The sequence below is a fragment of the Filobasidium floriforme genome (genome assembly GCF_021052385.1).
Source record: "Filobasidium floriforme strain CBS 6241 chromosome Unknown HD553scaffold_4, whole genome shotgun sequence".
NCBI lineage: Eukaryota > Fungi > Basidiomycota > Tremellomycetes > Filobasidiales > Filobasidiaceae > Filobasidium > Filobasidium floriforme.
The window spans coordinates 136,593-156,938 of NW_025763625.1; the positions used below are offsets into that span (position 1 = coordinate 136,593).

General features: G+C 54.6%; 7 protein-coding genes across 7 annotated transcripts; 4 read left to right on the forward strand and 3 right to left on the reverse strand.

Annotated features, from left to right (window-relative positions):
* Window positions 1–314: 314 nt before the first annotated feature.
* On the forward strand, window positions 315–2,199 carry HD553DRAFT_268903 (uncharacterized protein; the record flags this gene model as incomplete). The annotated part of the gene is made up of 6 exons (XM_046177597.1): window positions 315–640; window positions 736–840; window positions 1,096–1,167; window positions 1,234–1,309; window positions 1,397–1,519; window positions 1,600–2,199. The coding sequence occupies 6 exons, from the start codon at window positions 315–317 to the stop codon at window positions 2,197–2,199; spliced, it is 1,302 nt and encodes a 433-aa protein (XP_046038696.1).
* A 1,005-nt stretch (window positions 2,200–3,204) lies between these two features.
* On the reverse strand, window positions 3,205–4,349 carry HD553DRAFT_339632 (Alpha/Beta hydrolase protein; the record flags this gene model as incomplete). Its single annotated transcript, XM_046182466.1, has 3 exons — window positions 3,205–4,051; window positions 4,127–4,155; window positions 4,218–4,349. The coding sequence occupies 3 exons, from the start codon at window positions 4,347–4,349 to the stop codon at window positions 3,205–3,207; spliced, it is 1,008 nt and encodes a 335-aa protein (XP_046038697.1).
* A 283-nt stretch (window positions 4,350–4,632) lies between these two features.
* HD553DRAFT_348162 (uncharacterized protein) lies at window positions 4,633–8,831 on the forward strand. The gene is made up of 7 exons (XM_046183352.1): window positions 4,633–5,181; window positions 5,256–5,522; window positions 5,608–5,750; window positions 5,810–6,050; window positions 6,125–6,268; window positions 6,334–6,431; window positions 6,506–8,831. Exons 1-7 carry the CDS (start codon window positions 4,857–4,859, stop codon window positions 8,681–8,683), a joined length of 3,396 nt encoding a protein of 1,131 aa, XP_046038698.1. The 5' UTR covers window positions 4,633–4,856; the 3' UTR covers window positions 8,684–8,831.
* A 539-nt stretch (window positions 8,832–9,370) lies between these two features.
* On the forward strand, window positions 9,371–12,042 carry HD553DRAFT_366218 (uncharacterized protein; the record flags this gene model as incomplete). The annotated part of the gene is made up of 4 exons (XM_046184098.1): window positions 9,371–10,780; window positions 10,859–11,050; window positions 11,119–11,331; window positions 11,392–12,042. The coding sequence occupies 4 exons, from the start codon at window positions 9,371–9,373 to the stop codon at window positions 12,040–12,042; spliced, it is 2,466 nt and encodes an 821-aa protein (XP_046038699.1).
* Window positions 12,043–12,086: 44 nt separating this feature from the next.
* HD553DRAFT_348164 (WD40-repeat-containing domain protein) lies at window positions 12,087–14,616 on the reverse strand. The gene is made up of 7 exons (XM_046183353.1): window positions 14,325–14,616; window positions 14,170–14,238; window positions 13,974–14,078; window positions 13,396–13,862; window positions 13,156–13,307; window positions 12,749–13,072; window positions 12,087–12,673 (listed from the first exon to the last, which is right to left on the reverse strand). Exons 1-7 carry the CDS (start codon window positions 14,574–14,576, stop codon window positions 12,174–12,176), a joined length of 1,869 nt encoding a protein of 622 aa, XP_046038700.1. The 5' UTR covers window positions 14,577–14,616; the 3' UTR covers window positions 12,087–12,173.
* A 207-nt stretch (window positions 14,617–14,823) lies between these two features.
* HD553DRAFT_306065 (rab-GTPase-TBC domain-containing protein) lies at window positions 14,824–17,504 on the forward strand. Its single transcript, XM_046179222.1, has 6 exons — window positions 14,824–15,932; window positions 16,037–16,270; window positions 16,354–16,559; window positions 16,637–16,783; window positions 16,861–17,072; window positions 17,141–17,504. The coding sequence occupies exons 1-6, from the start codon at window positions 14,861–14,863 to the stop codon at window positions 17,382–17,384; spliced, it is 2,115 nt and encodes a 704-aa protein (XP_046038701.1). The 5' UTR covers window positions 14,824–14,860; the 3' UTR covers window positions 17,385–17,504.
* Window positions 17,505–17,537: 33 nt separating this feature from the next.
* On the reverse strand, window positions 17,538–20,242 carry HD553DRAFT_327956 (ER-associated protein catabolism-related protein; the record flags this gene model as incomplete). Its single annotated transcript, XM_046181845.1, has 10 exons — window positions 17,538–17,743; window positions 17,822–17,951; window positions 18,014–18,265; window positions 18,328–18,403; window positions 18,467–18,793; window positions 18,852–19,393; window positions 19,459–19,837; window positions 19,899–20,023; window positions 20,094–20,174; window positions 20,240–20,242. The coding sequence occupies 10 exons, from the start codon at window positions 20,240–20,242 to the stop codon at window positions 17,538–17,540; spliced, it is 2,121 nt and encodes a 706-aa protein (XP_046038702.1).
* Between the last annotated feature and the right edge of the window lie 104 nt (window positions 20,243–20,346).

The window sequence follows — 20,346 nt, forward strand, 5'->3', positions numbered from 1 at the left end:
TTCTGAAGAGGAAGATGGTCCAGCTCTGACAATGTATGACATCTATCCTACGCTCACCCAGACATCACGACGAACAGCTGAGAATAGGTGACTGCTAAGCAAGACAATGGACATCTCTGAAAGCCATGCCACGCGCCGCAGACGAGCAACATCGTCATCAAAGTCGAAGTCGAGGTCGAGGTCGAGACTGACGTTGGACGCGCCGGCCCACCGGACCTCGACCTTTCTTTTACAACTCCTCGTCTGTATCCTCAGCGCTTCGACGCTAGCCACAGCACAGACGAATACGGAGACGGATCCCGAGTTGGCGGGTGATGAAGCTTCTTGTCTCTTTGGGGTGGATCAGAAGGAGATCAACAGGTTGTTCTCCGAAGGTCAGCTCTCAGCTCCTGTCTAGATCGCATCGGTCTCTCTGTCCCCAACAGCTTTTTGAGCAGACCGCTCATCTTGTCATCTCGATCCCACTCGCAGGCGGCCCGACGACACGTATCCAGCTCTGTCAACGTGCAGAGATCCACCTTACCGGCCCTATCATCTTTACAGGCAAGAACCAAGAACTCTCCACCCAGGGTTATCCTGACGAGGACGAGAAGAAGGCCGTAGTCAGGATCGTCGGGGGACGGAGTGGGACGGCCATCCAGTCAGTATAGTATCAGTCTCGAGGCATTAACAGTCTTTCTCTCTCCGCTAAAAGAAGGCTATCATATCAACTCGCGTCGTGATACCTTTTACCAGGGGAGACTGTCGACGCTGCGCCAGGGTAGCGATCAAGAACCTGATCATCGACGGTAATCGAGCATCCCTCGGTCGGATCCGCGAACCTGGACAGGCAGATCCTTCGTCCTCCTCAATACCTTCTTCTTCTTCTTCTTCTTCTTCACAGACGAGCGAAGAACTCGAGGACGATGGTGGGGATGGGGACGAGCTGGATCTGGAAAAGAGGGAGGCGAGCGCGAGGAGACAGCACGAGGGAGAGCTGAACCCGGGATCCGGTTCGGATCCGTCTACTCGGGATGGGCAAGAGACGACAAGAGAACGTCAGGACAAACAGGTAGTCGAAGAGGTATTGGATGACGGGGCAGAGATCTCGGGGAGTACCTCTCCGTTGGTCTTGTTGGGAAACAACGAAGGGCAGGTGGTCAGTAAATGCGTGATCAAGGATCCAAGGTAAGGACGAACGTTCTCGAATGGGGGCATGGTCGAGTAGCTTATGCCCGTTCCCTGGTACGGTAGAGGTTGGACGGCCATCCAGGTCAGGGAGGGAGATAATCTCTCGTGTCGGAATGCCAGGATCTCGGAGAATACGATTGTGAGCCTCCCTCTTATCCATGTACTGCGACCCGAGCGATTGTATCCTGGCTTACCGGTTTGAAATTGTTTTCGCTCTTTTCCTTAGGGCCCGGCAGGAGAGGAATGGATCGAGAGCGTGGATGGAGAAGATCCGGATGACGCTCCAGGTGGACGACCCTTGGCTTCGGGGCTGAGCTTGGCTTGTCAAGAGAGCGTCGTCACGGGAAACGTGAGCCGACCGAGGTTCCATCCCAATACAGCTGCCACTTGACGGCTCACATATTGCCTGCCTTCCGATCGATGTCTTAGATGTTTGTGGACATAACGGATGCTTCCATGGTTATTTACGGCTCTCCCGGCTCGCTCATCGACGATAACACCATCCGGGCGCAACACCGCAATTCGATGGGCGGGATCTTGCTGTCAGACTATGGACCCTGGGAGGGAAACTATACAAACACGCGGGTCTCGAGCAATACGATCGAGGCCGATGAGGGAACGCTCATCAGGGTCGGGATCGGGTTGGGAGCTTCGATCCTCTCGGACGACACCGAGTCGGTCTTGTTCGGTGGGATTGTCAGAGAGAACGTCTTGAAGGGGTACGGTATGGGATACGGGATCGCTGCTGCTGGGTTGAAGGACTTCGTCGTCGTCGACAACGAGAGCAAAGCGAGACATGGCGGTCGGTTGGGCGATCGGTGTCTTGTCCCACTCGAGGAGGATGACATCGCCGCCAAGGGGATGACCGAGGAACAGAGGGATACGGGAGTGATCAAGAACCCTAGACCGGCGGCCTTCCTACGCAACAGCAAGCTCATCGAGGGTGGTCGGTGGCAAAGCGATTTCATCGATTCGAGCTTTTTCTACTGTGAGTTTGGTAAACAAGGGTTCACTCGGTCTTCTTGCTAAATTGAGCTGGGTCATGTGGGACATACTTCTAGTGGTCTGCCTGGACCCCGAGACTGACGGTGAACCGGAACCCGTCAAGCACAAGGCTAAACATCAGCCAGTGGTGATAGACGATACGCTCGACGAAGACTTGGTAAACTGCGGAATGACATCGCTTTGCTCCCTGACTTTCCGCTGACCGAGAACTCGTTTCACCTTGCCGTAGGCCGCGACAATAGAACGGTTATCCACTCGCGTCAAGCATGATCACAAGAAGACAAAGGTCTCGATCATGGAAAGGATCATCTCCCACTCGCAGACGAAAATGTTGGAAGCGATCGCTGCGTTGGGCGCCAAGGTGGAAGTGCTGGTCGAGCGAGCTGGAGTTGACAAGCGGTTGGAAAGCAAGGCAAAACAGTTGATGGGTGATGAAGGAGTCGAAATCCTGTGAGTCAGATCTGACGGCTCTCCTCGAGGCTTTGCAAGCTGACACTCAAAGTTTCCTGGCAGATCTTCGCTTGCGCACCTATCCGCTCGTATTGCCACACTAGAAACGGAAAGAAGGAACACGCGAGAGACGCTCGACAATTTCCGGAGGGAGTTGATGTCCCTCGGCAAGAACTTGGATCGAGCCAAGGTTTGTCCAGCTCAGATCAGATGTGTATGTACTTGCTGACCCTTCTTAGAACAGGCGCACGACACCGCGGTCCTCCGCGAGATCTCGGAGATGTTACAACCATCAAAACTCGGCACGAGAGGCCTCGTACCTCCCGTCTTCGCTAATGCCATCTCTGTCAAGAAGGCCAGGAACTGGACCCTCGCAATCGCCTACTTTCTCGGTGTGCATGTCGCGGCCGGCGCCATCTACTACTGCTGGAGGTGGCTCGTGTCGAAGCGATCTGCATCGTTCAGGCGATACGAATAATGGTTCTTGCCGTCCAAGATGACATAGATGCGTGCGCAGGCTTGCGCGATGTGTATTGCATATACGCCTTAAGAAGCGTAATTTCCATAGTTGTAGCACAATCAAGACTGCTTGACGAGTTTCGCTAACAGGACGCCTAATCCCTCGTGTTGCAAGCTACCATCGTGGGACCCAATCAACGATTCGTTGTCGTATACCAGTCGTTCACTCTCGCCCAACTCGCTCTTGAGCCACTTGAACCAGTTCAGGCTTTGCCGTTCGCTCAACAGCTCATCCTCCAGCGCATGGGCTACGACCAGTCTAGGACCGTCCGTGGCCTTCAAGAGCTGCCAGACTTCTTCAGGCAGACTCTCCGTCGACTGTTTCGGGACGGACGCCTGATCCCAGCTTCCTCCTACTTTCGAATCGGTACCGAAAGCCTTTTCGACGAAGAACTCGTACGAAGGGTACTCGTCGATCAGGTCGTTCAAGTCAAAGATGCCATCCAAGAAGGCCATCCCCTTGACCTTGCGCATGACTTCCAGCATGCCTTCCTTTTCTTCGGGCGTCCATGATGTCTCTGAAGGTGGGCCTGGGGGTGGAGGTGGCCAGATCATGATCATCATCCGGGCTTCGACGGGGATGTTGGGAAGGAGGAAGACGAGGTTGGAAAGTATGGTAGCTCCGCACGAATGTCCAGCGAGGTAGATCGATCTGATCCTCGTTTCTTGGTACGAATCAGATGCGGTGCCGAGGTATGAGCCGACGTTCTTGGGATCGGTAAGCCAAAGCAAGCTTCGGGCGATGTCCAGCTCGTGCATCGGATGAACGGTAGATATCCGCTCGGGATGATCCGGGTGATGCGAGAGTCGGTAGTTTGGCACTGCGATTATCAAATTTTTGGCCTGGCTCTCGGGTATTTGGGAGCTCAGCCGAGAAGGCAGGTCAACATGCTCCGACTTGTCTCCCCTGACAGAAGGGAAAGACTCATCGTCAGCTTGATTCAACAGCATAGACTGGTGGACAGGCGACGATTCTGCTTACGTTCGCCATGCGCCACCGTGTATGAATACCTACAGATTGAATTCGTCGAGCTAAGCAACAGCTGATATGACAAATGAAGCTGGGCACTTACGAGCAAGTCGATGCCATCTGCAGACACTTCTATAGAATCCGGCATATAGATGTCGACTTGCCTCATCACATCCTCGGCTGCCGAAGGATGTTCGTATGCGTGTGTGCTCTTTCGATAAGTTGGCGGTGTCATTGTCGCAGATTGTACTCGGTCTGGATCGTGGAATAGGAGTTTATGCAGCATGCAGGATACGATCAGGACAGGAAGAGGCAAGCAAGAACAAGTGCTCGCAGATTGACTAGGATATCGTCTGAACGGTCAAGTCCGTGAGCTTGCGAGGCTGACATCTTTCACGCGTCTCTCCCGTGTGCGTCATCCTCTCCCCCGAAGGCCGGGGAGTGATGAGAGCCAAGACTCTGGCTGCGGTTGTCTCCCTCCTGGCTCCTGGCCCTGGAAGCTGGACAAGCTACGAGCTACATGCTACATGTCCGTTCTCTAACAGTCCTCGATAAGAGGTTGCCAATCCTCTGCCATTTCAGAAGTCGACTCAGAGTGATCACCGATTCATCCTCTCGATCGCGGTTCTCTTCCCCTGGTCGCGCTCAGAACTGAACCCTCGGCGATCAACGGATCAAATATCAAGTTATCTGTTAGGTATACCGGTGTCGATTGCGCTGCGACGAACTTCAACGAATCAACATGGCAGGATACCCCCAAGTCGTTTCCCCGCCCCCAGGGATGATACCCGGAGCTGTAGGATACAGCTCGATGTCTCCCCCACCCATGGCAGGATACGCGCAAGGGTACCCTCAACCAGCCGCCATGGGCTTTGCACCCATGCCAGCGTACGGAGTACCGCAGGGCATGCCAGCGATGGCTCCGAGAAATTCTCAACAGTTTGCTACTCCGCCTCAGCACAGTCCCGTCCCAACCGGAGCTACTCAACAGAAAGGAACTCTACGGCCAGGACAGGAGATCAGGGTCGGCAAGCAGGTCGTCGTGGTGGAAAAGTACCTGAGCGAGGGTAAGCGATTCATTTCATGTCGTTGAGATACTGCTGAGAAAGCTCTGATCGTACGCCTTGAATCATACGAATAGGAGGATATGCACACGTCTACTTGACACGGTCGCAGCAACCCATAGGTCTGAACCGGCTGACGCGGCACTGTCTCAAGCGGATAGCTTTCCGGGATGATCAGGGGACGGACATGCTCAAAGAGACGGAAAAAGAGATTCAAGTCATGAAAGCACTCAGAGGGAATGATCGTATCGTGGAGTACCTGGATAGCGAGATGAAGCGCCTGGAGAGCCGGAGAGAAGGAGGCCCGGGATGGGAGGTGTTCATCCTGATGGAGTTCTGCGGGGGTGAGTCTGCGGGGCACGGATTCACGAACGTACAAGTGAGGTCGACTCTGAATGCCTTCTTTTCGGCCCGTCGCTCGTCTCGCAGGTGGAGGAATCATCGATCTGCTCAATAAGCGGCTGAGGGATAGACTACGGGAAGACGAGATCCTGACCATCTTTGCCGACGTCTGCGAGGCCGTTGCCCATATGCATACGCTACCACAACCCTTGTTGCACCGCGATCTCAAAGTAAGCTTCCTTCTCGGGCGATATATATTTGGTCAGATAGCTAACCGTACTTCGGTCAGATTGAGAATATCCTCTGCACCCCAGCAAGTACGACAAACTCGTCCTCGTCATCAGCGATATCGTCATTCCGTTACAAGCTATGCGATTTCGGCTCGACTACCTACCCCGCTTCACATGCACCGAGATCGAAGCGAGAAGCGGAGGCTCTAGCTTACGACCTCAATAGGCACACGACGTTACAATATCGGAGTCCGGAGATGGTCGAGCCTCTTTTGGGATTGCCGGTCGGGTTACCAGCGGGTGAGTTCGGCATCGATTGATCAGCTTGGTTATCGCTGAGGAAGCTAAGACCGCGTCGTGGGTTTCCTCGATAGATGTCTGGGCCCTCGGCGTACTGCTCTATAAACTCTGTTATTATACGACACCTTTCGAAGAGCACGGTCCTCTTGCTATCGTGAACGCGAAATACACCTTCCCGGCCTACCCGGTCTATTCGCCTGTTTTGCAGCATCTGATAGGTGTGCAAATTCGCTCTGCAGCACGGAGAGTTGCAGCTGATCTCATCTTTTTCCCCGTTATGCAGCATCTATGCTGGTGGAGCAACCAGCTAGACGACCGACGGTAGTCGACATCCTCACCAAGGTGCACCGCCTCAGAGGGACTCGTCCTGATCGCGAATACGTTAGTACAGGACGGACTTATCAGGCCAAGCTAAGGAGTTCTTTCACTCACTACGATATGGACCTCTTGTGCAGGCAAATCCTACCCTGCAAGTCGGCTCGTCCGAAACTAACAGGACGACGCCATCGCCTACTCCAGCTGCTCCCGCAACGGGAAATCTGCTCGACTTCCGCTCGCAGGAAGATGTTGCTAGCTATCGAGCATCTCCGAGCAGCAGCCAGACCAATCTCGCTGCGACCATACAGCCACAAAGACGAGGACGTCCGACAAAGACACCTGGAGCCAACTTGCCCAACACGAACCGTCAACCTGTGGCTGACAAGCCTGTGTCAGCTCAGCCAGTACCGACTTTCCGAATACAGGTCACGGGAGACGGGCAGCAAGAGACCGCTGCCAAACCAAACTTGGCCAGCGACATTAAGCGCTTTGCGGCGGACTTCGGGGATTCATTTATGCCCGAAGCTGGTTTGATCACTCCTGCAGCTGATGCAAACAAAGACAGTCAGCTTGGATTTGATGATGGCTTTGATGGCAAGGCATCAAGAGCTATCCCCACGCCAGAACCGCTTACCTCGGCACGCACAACGTCTCCCATCCCTACCAACATTCAAGGCTTCTCTGGATTCGGTGATTCTTTCGCCCCGCCAAAACTCGGAAACGTTGGACGTCAGACTAGCTCCAAGACGATCTCCCTGCCGGTGCCGTCCGAGATGAAGAGCTCGTCGCCAGCATTGTCTTCGTCTTCGGAGCATTCGAGCGCGTTCGAAGACAGGTACCCATCGGTCGAACAGCTCGCTGCCAGGCAAGGTTCGGGATCGGATGGCTTGTTGGTCAAGTCTCCGGAAACGATGTCGAAACCTTTGCGACCTTCCTTTGGTCGTCAAGGTAGTTCCGAGGTCAATCCGCGAGGCCTGTCTTTTCATCAACCCAGTATCACCGGTGGGGCCGCGGATGACAACCAAAAGATGCGGTTGCTCTCTATTGACGAAGCACCTCATGCTCGTTCGACGCACGTGACCGGTACCGCCTTTACTTCTCTGGAAGGCAAGAGCCCGGTCAGGAACACGCAACCGAGTTTCGACCTACTTGATAGCATCAACACGGACTTGGATTCCTCTTCCAGGCCATCAGCATCTGCTCTGCCACAAAACGCAGAGGTTCGACTTGATACCGGATTCCAGGAATTGACCGACTCCGAACCTTCGAAAACGACCGACGATGGACGGCTCGGCACACCTGCTACCGAAAAGGAACCCTTGATTTCTTCTCCTACCACGATGGAATCATCAACCGGACGTCAAGGCAGTCTACCTAAAGACCTCCTGACGGGAGGTAATAACGGCAGTTTCGACGACCACAACTATGCGGCGCTTTTACCTTCCGGACGTGCTACAGGCAAGAAGCCCCCGCCTGTCAATGCGAAGCCAGCGCGGTTCGGAAACCAGGTGTCAGGTGCACCTCTATCAGCCGGTTCGCCTGTGGCACCGGGGGGACAGGGAGTGTTGGCTTCGTCTTCGATGGCCGCTGCGTCTGAATCGTCGAAAGCTCCGAAACCTAGACCTTTACCTAGTAAACCGGATCATCTGCGTCGGCCCCCTGCATCCCCATCCAGATCCGGCAGTCCGCGATTACCACCCTCGTCCTACTCTCCCGTATCTCCTGGCCGAGTGTCCAGTCCGCCAAGCACGGCCAGGAGTGGGAACGGGAACGCGAACGCGAACGGGCCAGGTTTCGCTTCAGGCGAATATCCGAGCCGGCCAGCGGTCGTCTCCCGTCGAAGTTCTATCAACGAGATGGTCGCCAAGTACGAATCCCTCTCTTCGCCTAGACTGGAGAACGAAGGGTTCGACCCGTCGTCGGTCCCGAGGGCGAGAGGCCAGACGGTACCTAAACCCGCACCTAAACCTGTTCAACTCAAAGTCGGCTCTCAAGGTCAAGGTCAGGGTGTAGGAGTAGAGCAGGATACAGGGTCGGGCCTCAATCGGAGCCGGTCAATGTTCCTCCCCGCTGATGCACCTCGTCGACGGTTGACCCCGGAGATGGACCGGCCGTACGTCAGGCCAGGAAGGCCGATCACGACTAAAGGAGATGCCGGTGCTGGACAACCGGACCCAGAAATGGATGGCGGAGGGAATAACAAGGGCGTCAATGCGTTGATCGCGAGATGGAACCAGGGGACGGTACCCGCCCAGGGAACCCACCCGTCCGTGGCGAAAGCCCGAGCGCCTTTGGGTTCGGGAAGAAGGTTGTAGTAGTACGATCGAACGTGTAGGATAGCCACTGTCTGGTACATATAGTTTGTAACTTGTAGCTTGCTACCCTGCCGGATAACCCCGTTGCACGTTGCATGTTGTCTCCCATTCTGTTGTACCCCTCTTTTGATGACGATTTCCGATGACGAATCACGACGGGAATCGTTTCGCGCTAAAGGACCTGGGGGAAGCGAGATCATCAATCAACCTTGATCGAATTGATCTTTGGTGGCGCAGAAATGGGCGAGGATGTCGATGGGGCGAATGCGCAGCAACAGGTGAAAGCGACCCATCATCAATTCGATCAATCATCATTGAGTGAAACTAACCTGCCGCTGGGAGAAGAGGTGGATCCGATTCATCTGCATCTGTCGCAGTCGCACGAGGTGGCGCTTTTGATGGATAGAAAGCGTCGTTCGTTGTAAGCGAGGACAATCGGCGGAGATCCACTTTCCTTCCTTTTCGGCCTGATCAGCGGAATGATACACATCAGATTCTCGCAAGGTCAAGAAGACGGAGAGAGTTCGACAAAATAACTAGTCTGGATCACCCCTTCGTCGGTATTATCGTAGTTGTTGTGCGTTCAACGTCAAATACTGTTACACCTTTAGCTACTCGAATAGCTGATCGCCTCACAGTCTGAGACGTCTTCAGCGGGTTTCAAATACGCACCCCCTCGACACCAAGATGCAGGGCATCTTTCCCACCAAAGCTTCTGCATCGGTCACTACTTCTCAAGTCACCGTATCCTCGTCTCCTTCTCCCCCAGAGTCCTCATCCAAGACCCTTACCACCCCCGAGCTCGACCAATCTCCCGTCCTGGGTTCGCCTTGCTCTTCGGGATCAGTCCGCAAGAACAAACGGCCTCCTCCGGTCAAGATACCTCAGTCTCAATATTCCCCGCCGATTCCACCACATCAAACGTTTTCGCACGGATCCATCGTATCTGAGCAGCCCGATGTGACCAGCGAGGACGAAGACATCCCCATCTATTTCGGAGATCTTCCTGCACACCTCTCCGGGCGTCGACCTAGTCCTGGCATTCCACTGGACGCGAGCTACGAACATTGCGGCTTCCTCTCGTCTCGATCGAGCTCCTTTGGCAACTGTCTACCTACCTCGCCTTTGCCCAAGCTATCTGCGGGTTTGACAGAGTCAGGATCGTACCGTCATCCTCTCGAACAGCTCGACTATACCAAAGACACCACTGTCATCAAAGGATTTTACGGTCCGATCAATCCGTTTGCGGCCAGTGCACCCACGACGTGCAAGATCAATCCTCTAGTCGCCGTCACTCCGCCTGTCGAAGCTATAGGTCTGGGTCTACTATCTTCCCATACTCGAAAGCGTCCACCTCCGAGAGATATCACTTCTATCAGCCTCGATAAAGGATACGGCAAAACCTTGAAAGGGTTACCTCCGGGAGGCCTTTCCGTACCCGCTTCTTTGCAGACGTCGAAATTGCGCAGAGAGATCGGCGGCCTTGGGCATATCAGGTCCAACTCGAACGATTCTACATTTACCGTCTCGGCTTACGAAGGCCTTCCTTCGGACACGCCACAACAGAACAGCGTCTCCCGGTTTGGTTCCCAGTTGGGGGACGATCAAACTCTGCTAGCCCGACGACACATGCTCCTCACCGACCAGATCTCACCGAAAAGCGTCTGCCCTCCGCCTCCGTATCCGGAACAGGAGCAGCGATCGAGAACAAAGACGGAACCCACCCCGACATCCCCCACTTCATCGACCCATGCGGAGGCCGGATTCTTCCTCTCACAGATGGACAGTTACCTCGCCCAACACGCGGAAAACCATCATCCTTTCAAAGCTCAGATCCGCGTGCCTCAATTCGGGAGTTACGAAGCCCCAGCCCGATCTGAGAAACCGACGTTGATGCTCGACACCTCATGCCTCCTGCCTTCCAAGCAAGCTCGGAGCGCTATCGAGGCGACGACGAACCGCCGCATCAGTCATCTGAGAAACAACTCGGGTCCCGGTCAGACTGCTTCAGCATCGGCCCTAGCTTCAGCCTCAGCTTGGACCCCACTCCGCCGAGATTTCGACCAGAGCACTACCATTCAATTACACATCGATCAGGTCAGTCGGATTTCTTCATCTCAACCCTGTGTACCGCGGGACGGACACGCCCTGACTATTTCTAAATCCCGATTGTAGGAGAACTACCGCACCCAACAGCCCATATTCAAGTATACCCGTACGCGGAGCGCCAAAGCGTTTCAGGCGCGACCTAACGGACGGCCTCACACCGCGGGAAGTGTAAGGGATACGGGAAAGCAGCCTTTTGCCGAGACGGGCTGCGTGGAATTTCGGATGGAGAAAAAAGAATTGTGGCCGTACCATTATTCGGTCAGTAGGTATGGATGCTGCGAATGGCTGGATTCTCGCTGACAAGTCTTCTTTCGGTCGACGTTCAGGCTCTGGAACCGCTGCCGACCGTGCGCAGGATCTTGATCAACGGGGACGTGAAACACAACTACATCAAACGCCGTGTTTCCCTCGGACTGCGTACCAACGGTGTATACCAAGTCTTTGGGACTCACGAGAAGGGCGAGGTAGAATGGAAATTTGAATACGTCGTTGAAGATAGGCGTTCGGAAGCCACGGGCAAAGCCATCAGCGGGGAGAGGGTGAGCATGCAAGCGCAAACAGCGAGACCCCGTACATGAGACCTGACTTTGATTGTACAGGTCATCATGCCCCTGACGTTTTCGTGCACACCCGACTTTCTCGATAGCAATCCAGCCATGCGGACGGGATTTGTCGGCAAGGTCAGGAGGACGGTCACCCCTCCCGTCTTTGCGACCCGAGTCCCACCGCCCAGCTTGAGCGCCACATCGAGCGATCAGTCGCCGTCTCGGACCGGGCGCAAGACCCCGTTGTTCTCTTTCTCCAGGACAGACAGCTCGATCTCCACCGATCAAACCTCCCCCGCAAGTCAACATCACGACAGCCCACAAGATACTACCCGACCGCTCCGTTCGAAAATCTCCGCTTCTCTACTGCCCTTTGGAAGCAAATCCAAGCGCCCATCCACCGCCCAGCCTCGCATGCCGTCTAGCCCGCTCTCCCCGTTAGCCACGAGCGTGTCGGTCAGCTCGATCAGTCCCGGTCGAAAACTCTCGTCGAACAGCGATACGAAAAGCAATCTTGGGTCCAGGTCGCCGGAGACCTCTTTCATCTCGCTCGACGCTGGCGTCACGCCGTTACTACCCAGCCAAAAGTCAGCTGGATTTATAGCCAGATGGACGCCCAAATCCATTCTCAGAAAAAACGACCCGCCACAGCTGCTGGACACCATTGAAAGACTGTGGCGCCTGCCAGACCACGAACGACCGTGAACGATACGATCGAGTGTCCCCACCTCCATGTTTTCTTCTTTTGGGACAGCGCTTGATGGTGGTATCGTGTTCATCTGTATTATATCCATACACCAGTGTACTAGAATACGATAACGGCGGGCGATTACCCGCTATCGCCGCCGACCCCGGTTCCCACCCCACTGGGGCGGTTCGTACCCGATCTGCTGCAACATCTGTTCCTGACTCGGTAACGGGCCTCCTCTTCGCCCAGCGACGGTTTCCTGACCTTGAGGTGGAGGCAAGAAACCAGGAGGCGGACCGTTGTGGTTGTTCTGCCTTGGCATCGCTCCAGCTCCGGGTCCATATGACTGAATTGGAGGTGGCATCCCATATGACATATTAGGCATCGGGTTCATCCCCGGCAAAGCTGACGGTGCCATCTGTTGTGGTTGTGGCTGCATCATGGTAGGCTGAGGCATCCCCGGAAGAGGAGGTATCTGCATCTGCATCGATGATGGTGGTGGTAATGTCGGTGCAGGCATAGCAGCAGACAATCCTGGAAGTGCGAAATCGCCCGGTCTCGTCGTATTCTGGGCGTTGGGAATCGGTCTTGTCGTTGATACTGCGGCTGCTGCCGGTGCGCCCAATCCAGGTAGAGGCATCGCCTCATCTATCATACGATCGCGATAGACGTTGTTAGCTTCACCTGCCACCCACACAAGCCGTTCGACCGCCAAGCACTCACCCTGATCGTCCTCCTCGACCCTCTGCGACCACTTTGGTTTCCCAGCCGCCTCGCTCGCCGCATCCCCGATGTGCCACCTATCCGTCTCCTGCCCTCCCGTCGCTCTTGCCCTGCACCAGAACCGCGTCGAATAGTCCTTGCTCGCCGAAGCTAGCACGTAGCCGAGAGGATGGTAGTCGAGCGCCCAGACGGTGGAATCGTGGGCCGCTTCGAGCGTGACGACCGGGGTTGTTGGGTCCGCTTGGTCGATACACCAGTGTGAGATGGAGCCATCCATCCCGCCTGAAGAGAGGATGTTGCTATGTACCGGATGCCACGTGACGGCTACGAAGCGATTAAAAGCGAGTCAACAACCTCGCCCACATCCGATCCCTTTCCGCCTGGAGTACGACCATGACAAGACTCACAAGTCACCTCCTTTGGATGTCCCTTGAGCGGTTCCAACTCTTTGAACGTCCGGATGTCAAACAACCTGACGAGCCCATCTCCACCAGCTGTAGCGACCAAGTGTCCGTTCCTACTCCATTCGAGAGCGTTGATTACTGCCTTGTGCGTTCGTCTAGCATGACACGGTACATCAAGTTGGAGCGGACACAAGGAGTCAATCAGTACCTTGACATCTCTGACAAACCTCGACGTCTACTCACAACGTGCTCAGATCCTTGCCCGACCTCGGATCCCAAAACTTGACCAACATGTCCTTGCTCCCACTCGCCACGAGCCCTTTGCTCGGGTGCCAATCCACACACCTCACATCCCATCCGTGGCCGCTCAAGACCTTTTCTTCCTGCCGACTCCCAAAGTTCCAGATCTTGACCCCTCCATCGTCTCCGCCGGTGACAAACTTTTCGTCGTTCGGGCTAAACGAGATCGACCTGACCGCCTCTCTATGCGCGGTCAACGATTCCAGGTTGTTGATGGTCGGCGTGTAATATTTGAGTATCCCCCCTTGGTCGCCGGACAGGAAGAAGAGACCGGAATGAGAGTAGGCGAGCGAACGGATGGGGTGATCGTGAGCCTGTTTGAGGGATTCAAAGTTGAAGGTGGCACCGTTCCAGATGGTGAATTGACCCATCTGATTGCCTGTCAGACACCAGCGGCCGTCAGGTGCCCACTATCAGTTTCAGGGGGGTCAGAAGGGAAGAACAAAGAATCCAAATTTCGTGTTAGCTCGATATCCGTGCGGTATGGAAGCTCAGAATGAGAAAGGGAGTCCCAGACTCACCTTGGCGACGCTGATCGGACTCCGTTCCTTGTTGGTCGACCCGTGTACGAACACCTCGCATATCGAAGCGACCGGATTTGACATATAGGCTCCTGGTGGGAGGAGCTGAAAAGCGTCGAGGCAAGAGTCAGAAAGCAATGAGTCATGTCGACTCCGAGCCTGGAATGCGACCGCAATGTAGGTTCCCGAAGCTCACCTTGCACATGTTGGAGGCTCCTGGGTAGACTACGGGTGGTTGCGGTAGTCCGGATCTAAGTTTGCGTAGCTATACCACCGAGTATCAACCAGATGAGTAAGCCTGTACGTCTAGCCCTGTACCACACTGCCTCCTCCCTTGGAATCTCGACTCACCGTCTGCCACCTCGCCGCTCCCGCCGAATAGTCCACCGTCCGTCTCGGTTTCAACCGTTTAGGTGCCCTCCCAGCGAAATCCAAAGCTCCTCCCCATTGTTCTGCGGCAGCGACCGAGTTGTTGTAGATCTCCTCCTTGATCTGCTCGTCCCGAGGTGGTTGGCTCGGAAGGAGGTGTTTCGTGGGTCGCCATGGTTGACGGCGTTTCGACGCGGGAGCCTGGATGGTGGATTTTGGATCAGGTTCAGACATCAGAACGAGAGTGGTAGGAGGTTTTGCCAGCTGTATCGTGATTCAGAGACCATGGTTATGATTACAGCAGCATGTCATTAGAGGACTAAGTTGAACAGGTCCCAAGGCCGATGATTCCATGGGGTCACGTGATTCCTCTCTCTCTCGGTCGCCGAGACACATCCCCGCTACCTCGATGCCAACAACCTTGATTGTATGGTTACTTGTACTCTCCCTCTCTTGCTATCAGCACGTTGATCAAGGGACCATCAAATTCCAGACACACTCGGCGAGAGGCCATAAGGATGACATCTTACGATGGAGGTTACCCCCGTAGATTCACCCCATCGCCATCGCCATCGCCCTCACCGTCAACCTCGCGGACCTCACCGCCCCCGCCAGAAGTCTTGACGTTTGACCCGCAATACCCCGAGTCGCAATACGTACCCCGTGGGATCGGAATCAGCCGGTTCTCGGAGGACGACGCTTTCGAGCAGAACGATCGGAGGAGGTCGAACGGAGGTGGCGGGCCTGGTGGTGGTGCTGGTCGTGGTGGTAATGGGGATGACGGCGGGGACGATAGCGAGGACGACGGACAGGACGTGGCTTTCGAGTCGGTCGACCTGGATGGAGCAGGAGCTCAAGGACAGCTCTCCTCGCAGTTCGCTCAGAGCCTATACCTCTCATCTCCTACTGCAGTAGGACTCTCACCCACTGGCCACATCCTACAGCGCTCTTCCTTTGCCTACGGCTCAAACTCTAATACGGACGATCCTCGATACAGCGAAGATGCGAATGCGAGGAGACCCGTCTCCGCCAACGGACACGCCTCAAAGTCGTTCTTTAACATCAGCCGGTCTACTACCCCACGACCAAATCCGAGGACATCGTCATCACACGATTCACACCCGATGTCTCCGGCATCTCCGTCTGCTACGGTCGGTCGCCGGACACCCGACCCGTCATCAGCGAGAACCACGACATCCAGCTCGACTTCAGCTTCAACCTCTCCTACACCCACAACCCAACCTCGTCCCCGTATCCACGCACCGCCAGCCATCCCTCACTCCTTGAACCCATCCGTGATGGCCGCCCTGACATCCAACCAATACCCATCCACGGCCACCTCTTCTTCTCCGCAACTCACCGCCTTGCCCTCAAAATCGGCTAGCGGAGCGTTCTCTCTCTTGAAACGCAATTCCTTGTCCCTGACCGGCAGCCTGAGGAATGCGAATGGGGGTAGTGGGAGTGGGAGCTCGGGCTTGGACAAAGTGAGGAGTCGGACGAGGATGGTCCATCTCCCACCCAAGGATAAAGAGGAGGATCAGGCGCATTTGGAGAGGTGGAAGAGCATGATGGAAGAATCCAGGTCGGCCGGTACGTGCGAAAGTCTCGTATTCTTGGGCGTCCTTCGGATCGCCCCGCTATGATAACTTGGTTCGATAACCAAGTCACTGACCTTGATCTCCACACCCGTGCAGAACAAAAACGCCTGTCCGACGCCGCCCGCCGCGCCTCTGAAAAGTCTAAACACCAAGCAGAATGCATACCCATCTGGGAAGGGGTCATCCTCCCTGCCGGTGGTCCGAGGGAATGGAAGAGGCTCGTCAGGGCGGACACCAAGATGGGGGAGTTGTGGTTCGAGGGTATCCCGACGCATTTGAGGGGGAGGATATGGAGTGCTTGTATAGGGAACGGGTTGGCGCTTTCCAAAGGTGAGAGTCGGGTCGGGTCGATTCGAGTTGATCTTGCCTCCCCTGATATCATACTGATCTGACGGAACATTATCATCTGGCAGAATCATACCGAGCTTGTGCATACCGAGCGAAAAAGGCCATCGAATCGAACCGTTTCCCTGCCGATGTTATGCGACATATCGAGGACGACTCGGTGGCCACTCTTTCGACGACCAAGCTGTACGGGAAGAACGGACCGATGGTGGAGGATTTAAGAGAGTTGTTGGCCGCATGGTATGTCAGCCGGGTGGACGAGGGGATGGGTTATGTAAGTCGAGTGATGCGGTCAGGTCAGATATGGAAGTCCTTGGTCGCTCATGCTTCAGACCCGACTCGTCGCAATAGGTCCGAGGGGTACACCTCCTCGCGGGCATGCTGTTGATGAACATGAACATCGCCGTGGCCTTCATCTGTCTCCGAAATCTCCTGGATCGACCTTGTCTCCGAGCATTCTATTGCGGGATAGACGAAGAGGTCGAAGCTTACTACCGAGTAAGTTCCTCCCAAATTCAGAATACATAACTTGATTAGCTCCCGCTAAAGCTCCTCCTAATATTTTCCCTGCGTAGATATTCGACAATCTTCAAGCAGACCTCTTTCCCAAGATTTATGCCAATTGCAAGACCGTCGATGTCCGGATTCCTTCGACGTATTTCACCACCTTGTTCTTGCATCAGATCCCGTTCGAAGCTGCCGTACGTGTGTGGGACTTGATTATGCTAGAGGGCGACGGCCAGATCTTTCGGATCGGCCTGGCCATCCTCTCGATCCTCGAACCGAGGTGAGTTCTACTACAGATTGAGTGGCAAACAGTTTGGTTCCATTGCTTACAGTTTGACCTATGTACAGGCTGTATTTCCCTGACAAGAAGGAGATACAGAGCGTGTTCGACGGAAGGAACGCCGCTGCCCTCGCCATTGTCAACCGGGAAAAGGAACGGGCCAGACTCAAAGGCGTGACTTACGATGCCGAGGACGATGGCGTCTTGGCCCCATTTGGCGTGAACGAGGACGCGATCTTCGACGCCCTCAGTAATGACAATTGGAAAGAGAGTCGTTACGAGCGGTTGCTGACAAGGGAATTACCCGAGTGATGCACGGGGCCTTTGGGGAGAAGTAACCGTCCTTCCAAGGCGCGTTCTATAATGACAGGAGATCTCATGACGACAACACATAACGAACCCATACCTATACGCATGTAGATAGATACAGTGATGCTCTCGATCCAGGATGCCATCAAACGACCCTTATCCTGCCAGGGGCAGACCACACAGCTCGCAATCGTTGTTGCTGGGTGGATTCTCAAATGTGCAGTGAGGACAAGCCTTGGGTCCACTCGGCTCCGCAGGTGCCGCGGAAGATCCCACGACGCTGCCACCGGCACCGTTGATCTCGTCCAACAGGTGCTGGGGAATTTCCTCGAAGCCGTCGTTGCCCATCGTCTGAGCGGGTTCTGTTGGGAGTTTTAGCGAGTAGTCGATATCAGCGTCGGTGTCCGAGGATCAATTACCGGAAGTACTGATCGACATACTAGCAGCTTGTAAAGATTTGGCGATCTCTATCAGTGCACTCCAGGCATCAGATTTGAGCAGGTCCGGCAACGCGGTAGCATCACCCGTTTCGGACGCGGTCACAATCCTCCCGACGACCTTGAGCGCAGCCTGTCATCAAGAAACCGTGTTAGCAAGACCACTTAGTGCGTACTTGCATCGTCAACACCCACATCGTCAAACAACCCAGATTGAGGTAGGAAACAGAAGAAATGCCAATCGCTAAAGGCCTTGACCAAGGCCGATTGCTGATCCTGCGTGAGATCGTCTATCGTAATGACGTCCTTGTTATCGAGATCGGGAATGATCTGCCTGATCTGTCGGGCGGGTTTCTCGAGAGTCTGGTGACTGTCAAATCGGTTTTCGATGGGAAATTCGAGCGACTTGAATAGCGGTCGGGGTTGCTTGACGAATCCGTGAGTAAGCTATAGCATAGCAGGGTTAGTCATCTCCGGACATAAGTGAATGAAGGTAGGATGGAGCTCACGGTCACAAGCAAATACTCCACAGGGAAACATGGCTTGGCATTCTCCTTCACCTGGAGCCCGTACTCGTTCTTGTGGCTGAATTTGGAGTAAACGTAAATAGCAGGTCTATGCAGGTGTGATCCTATTCTAGTCGCTCACCTGTAGAAGACGTCCGGCACGTATCTCGTGCTCTCCTCCTGTTTCACCCTGACCGTGCCAGGATCCACACTCGCTTCGATCATATCGGCTTGTACCATAGCAACCCCCTGTTCCGCCACTTGGAACGCGAGTGCTTCCGCTCCTCCGCTTTGATCTCCCGTGAGGACACAGGTCACGAAGCGGGAGGAGTAGGTTCCAGTTGGAGACGATCTCGTGGCGGTGGGATAAAGAAGCTGCATCTGCGCCGAGAAGATTGTCTCCAAGCTGGAAAAGAAATAGGATTGACCATGTCGCTTGTATTGAATCTTGGTCTTGTCCTCTGGCTCACTGATCGAAGGGAAGAGGATTAGATTAGAGCATAGACAGGCCGGTGGGTTGGACTCACGGAGTCAGATCGGTGTAAATCATACCGACGATACGGAGGTCCGATGAAATGTGCTTTGCGACCTCGTTGACCCTCGTCATCTCCTCCCGGAAATCGTCACCGAGCCCGATCCCATCAATCTCATGATCTTGCTGAATCTCGTGGATGGCTTCCACCACGGCCTTGATACCCATCGGGACCTCTTCGTATGGTTGGTACCTCCCAATCAGCAGTCCGAAACGTTGGTAACCCGTCTTTCTCCACGAATCCAGAAACGAATTGATCAGGTCGGCCGACGCGAATTCGACGTGGTCGACCATCCGATAAGGTTGAGATTGGAGCGTAATGGCGGAAGGCTGACATTTCGAGCAGATTCCTGCTGGCCATGAAGCATGAGCACCAGATGGGCAAGGGATCGCAACACGGTAATTGAGAGGGGTGAGAGGCGGTAAGTTGGCTGTCGATGATGTGTTCTGCGAGTTTCCAGCCTGCAGCTTTGTCAGGTAGGCGTGGTATGACAGGTGCTTGATCTGGTGCTGAGTGTGATATTCTGCGTCGTATGGCTACATGCAGGACTCACTCTGTGTCAGCATCACCACGACAATATGAGACGACTTGACAGACTTACCTCGAGCGGCATACAGTAGTCACACATTCCCTTGCCTCCGTGCTTGCACATCTTTTCGTCCCTCTTCCTCGGGATCTTTCCATTCTTGGCCCTCCAGAAGTTGTCTACCGGCATCTCCTTGATTTTGGATAGGTCAAATAAAGGCTTCGTAAGTGCCGCTTCATTGGGACCCCCACTGATAGTGGCGTGTCCTGAGCGATCTCCATTACTGCCCGTTGGTGCCGAATGCAGCTTCGACTCGTCTGCTGGAACAACCACGGTCTTGCCACTGAGTGTCTGTGCCGTACGTTGCTGTATACTAGACGATGATGGTACCGCTACGGGCGCTTCTGTCTGCGCCGCCTCGGCTTGGTAAGACAGGAAGAGCATGTCTCCATGACTATTGCATGAATTAGCTTTGGCGACAATCCGAGGAGCCCAGAAGCTACATCTCGACCCACTTGAAACCCATATCTCCCACTTTCCTCCCGTTCAGGGCGTCCATAGGAACCTCTTCTCCACCTTTTGGTCGATTAGCTAGCTTGACGCTACCAGGAGCAGCTCGTCCCGGGATAAGGGCCACGATCTGGAACATTACAAGAAGCGTTATTATGATCAGTAAGCCAAGAGATCGGCTTTTGAAAAACGAGACCCACCTTCTCAGCAAATTCTTCCCCGGGTGTATCACCCTGCACCTCTATCCTGAACGAGCCATCTGGCGACCTGATTCGAAGAAGCTGATCGAATTGTTCACAAATCAGCTAGTAGCTTCTCGAGTTGCTTGATGCGTCGTCCAGCTCACCATTGTGTGGCAACCGCTATGGCTTTTGTTGATGACTATCAGACCAATATATCTAGTTACCGAGAAGGTGGAGTCGTCTTTCCTATGACAGGTTGTGGTCAAACCAG

What these genes read in the sequence shown, in the direction of transcription:
- HD553DRAFT_348162 (XM_046183352.1), top strand. Translation starts at nt 4,857, where the DNA reads ATGGCAGGATACCCCCAAGTCGTTTCCCCGCCCCCAGGGATGATACCC. An exon ending in TGTTTTGCAGCATCTGATAG is followed by an intron (nt 6,269 to 6,333) that starts GTGTGCAAATTC and finishes CCCGTTATGCAG; the next exon opens with CATCTATGCTGGTGGAGCAA. An exon ending in CTCGTCCTGATCGCGAATAC is followed by an intron (nt 6,432 to 6,505) that starts GTTAGTACAGGA and finishes CCTCTTGTGCAG; the next exon opens with GCAAATCCTACCCTGCAAGT.
- HD553DRAFT_348164 (XM_046183353.1), bottom strand. Translation starts at nt 14,576, where the DNA reads ATGTCTGAACCTGATCCAAAATCCACCATCCAGGCTCCCGCGTCGAAA. An exon ending in GAGCGGCGAGGTGGCAGACG is followed by an intron (nt 14,239 to 14,324) that starts GTGAGTCGAGAT and finishes TCGGTGGTATAG; the next exon opens with CTACGCAAACTTAGATCCGG. An exon ending in GAGCCTCCAACATGTGCAAG is followed by an intron (nt 14,079 to 14,169) that starts GTGAGCTTCGGG and finishes GACGCTTTTCAG; the next exon opens with CTCCTCCCACCAGGAGCCTA.
- HD553DRAFT_306065 (XM_046179222.1), top strand. Translation starts at nt 14,861, where the DNA reads ATGACATCTTACGATGGAGGTTACCCCCGTAGATTCACCCCATCGCCA. An exon ending in CGGGTTGGCGCTTTCCAAAG is followed by an intron (nt 16,271 to 16,353) that starts GTGAGAGTCGGG and finishes ATCATCTGGCAG; the next exon opens with AATCATACCGAGCTTGTGCA. An exon ending in CTCTCGATCCTCGAACCGAG is followed by an intron (nt 17,073 to 17,140) that starts GTGAGTTCTACT and finishes ACCTATGTACAG; the next exon opens with GCTGTATTTCCCTGACAAGA.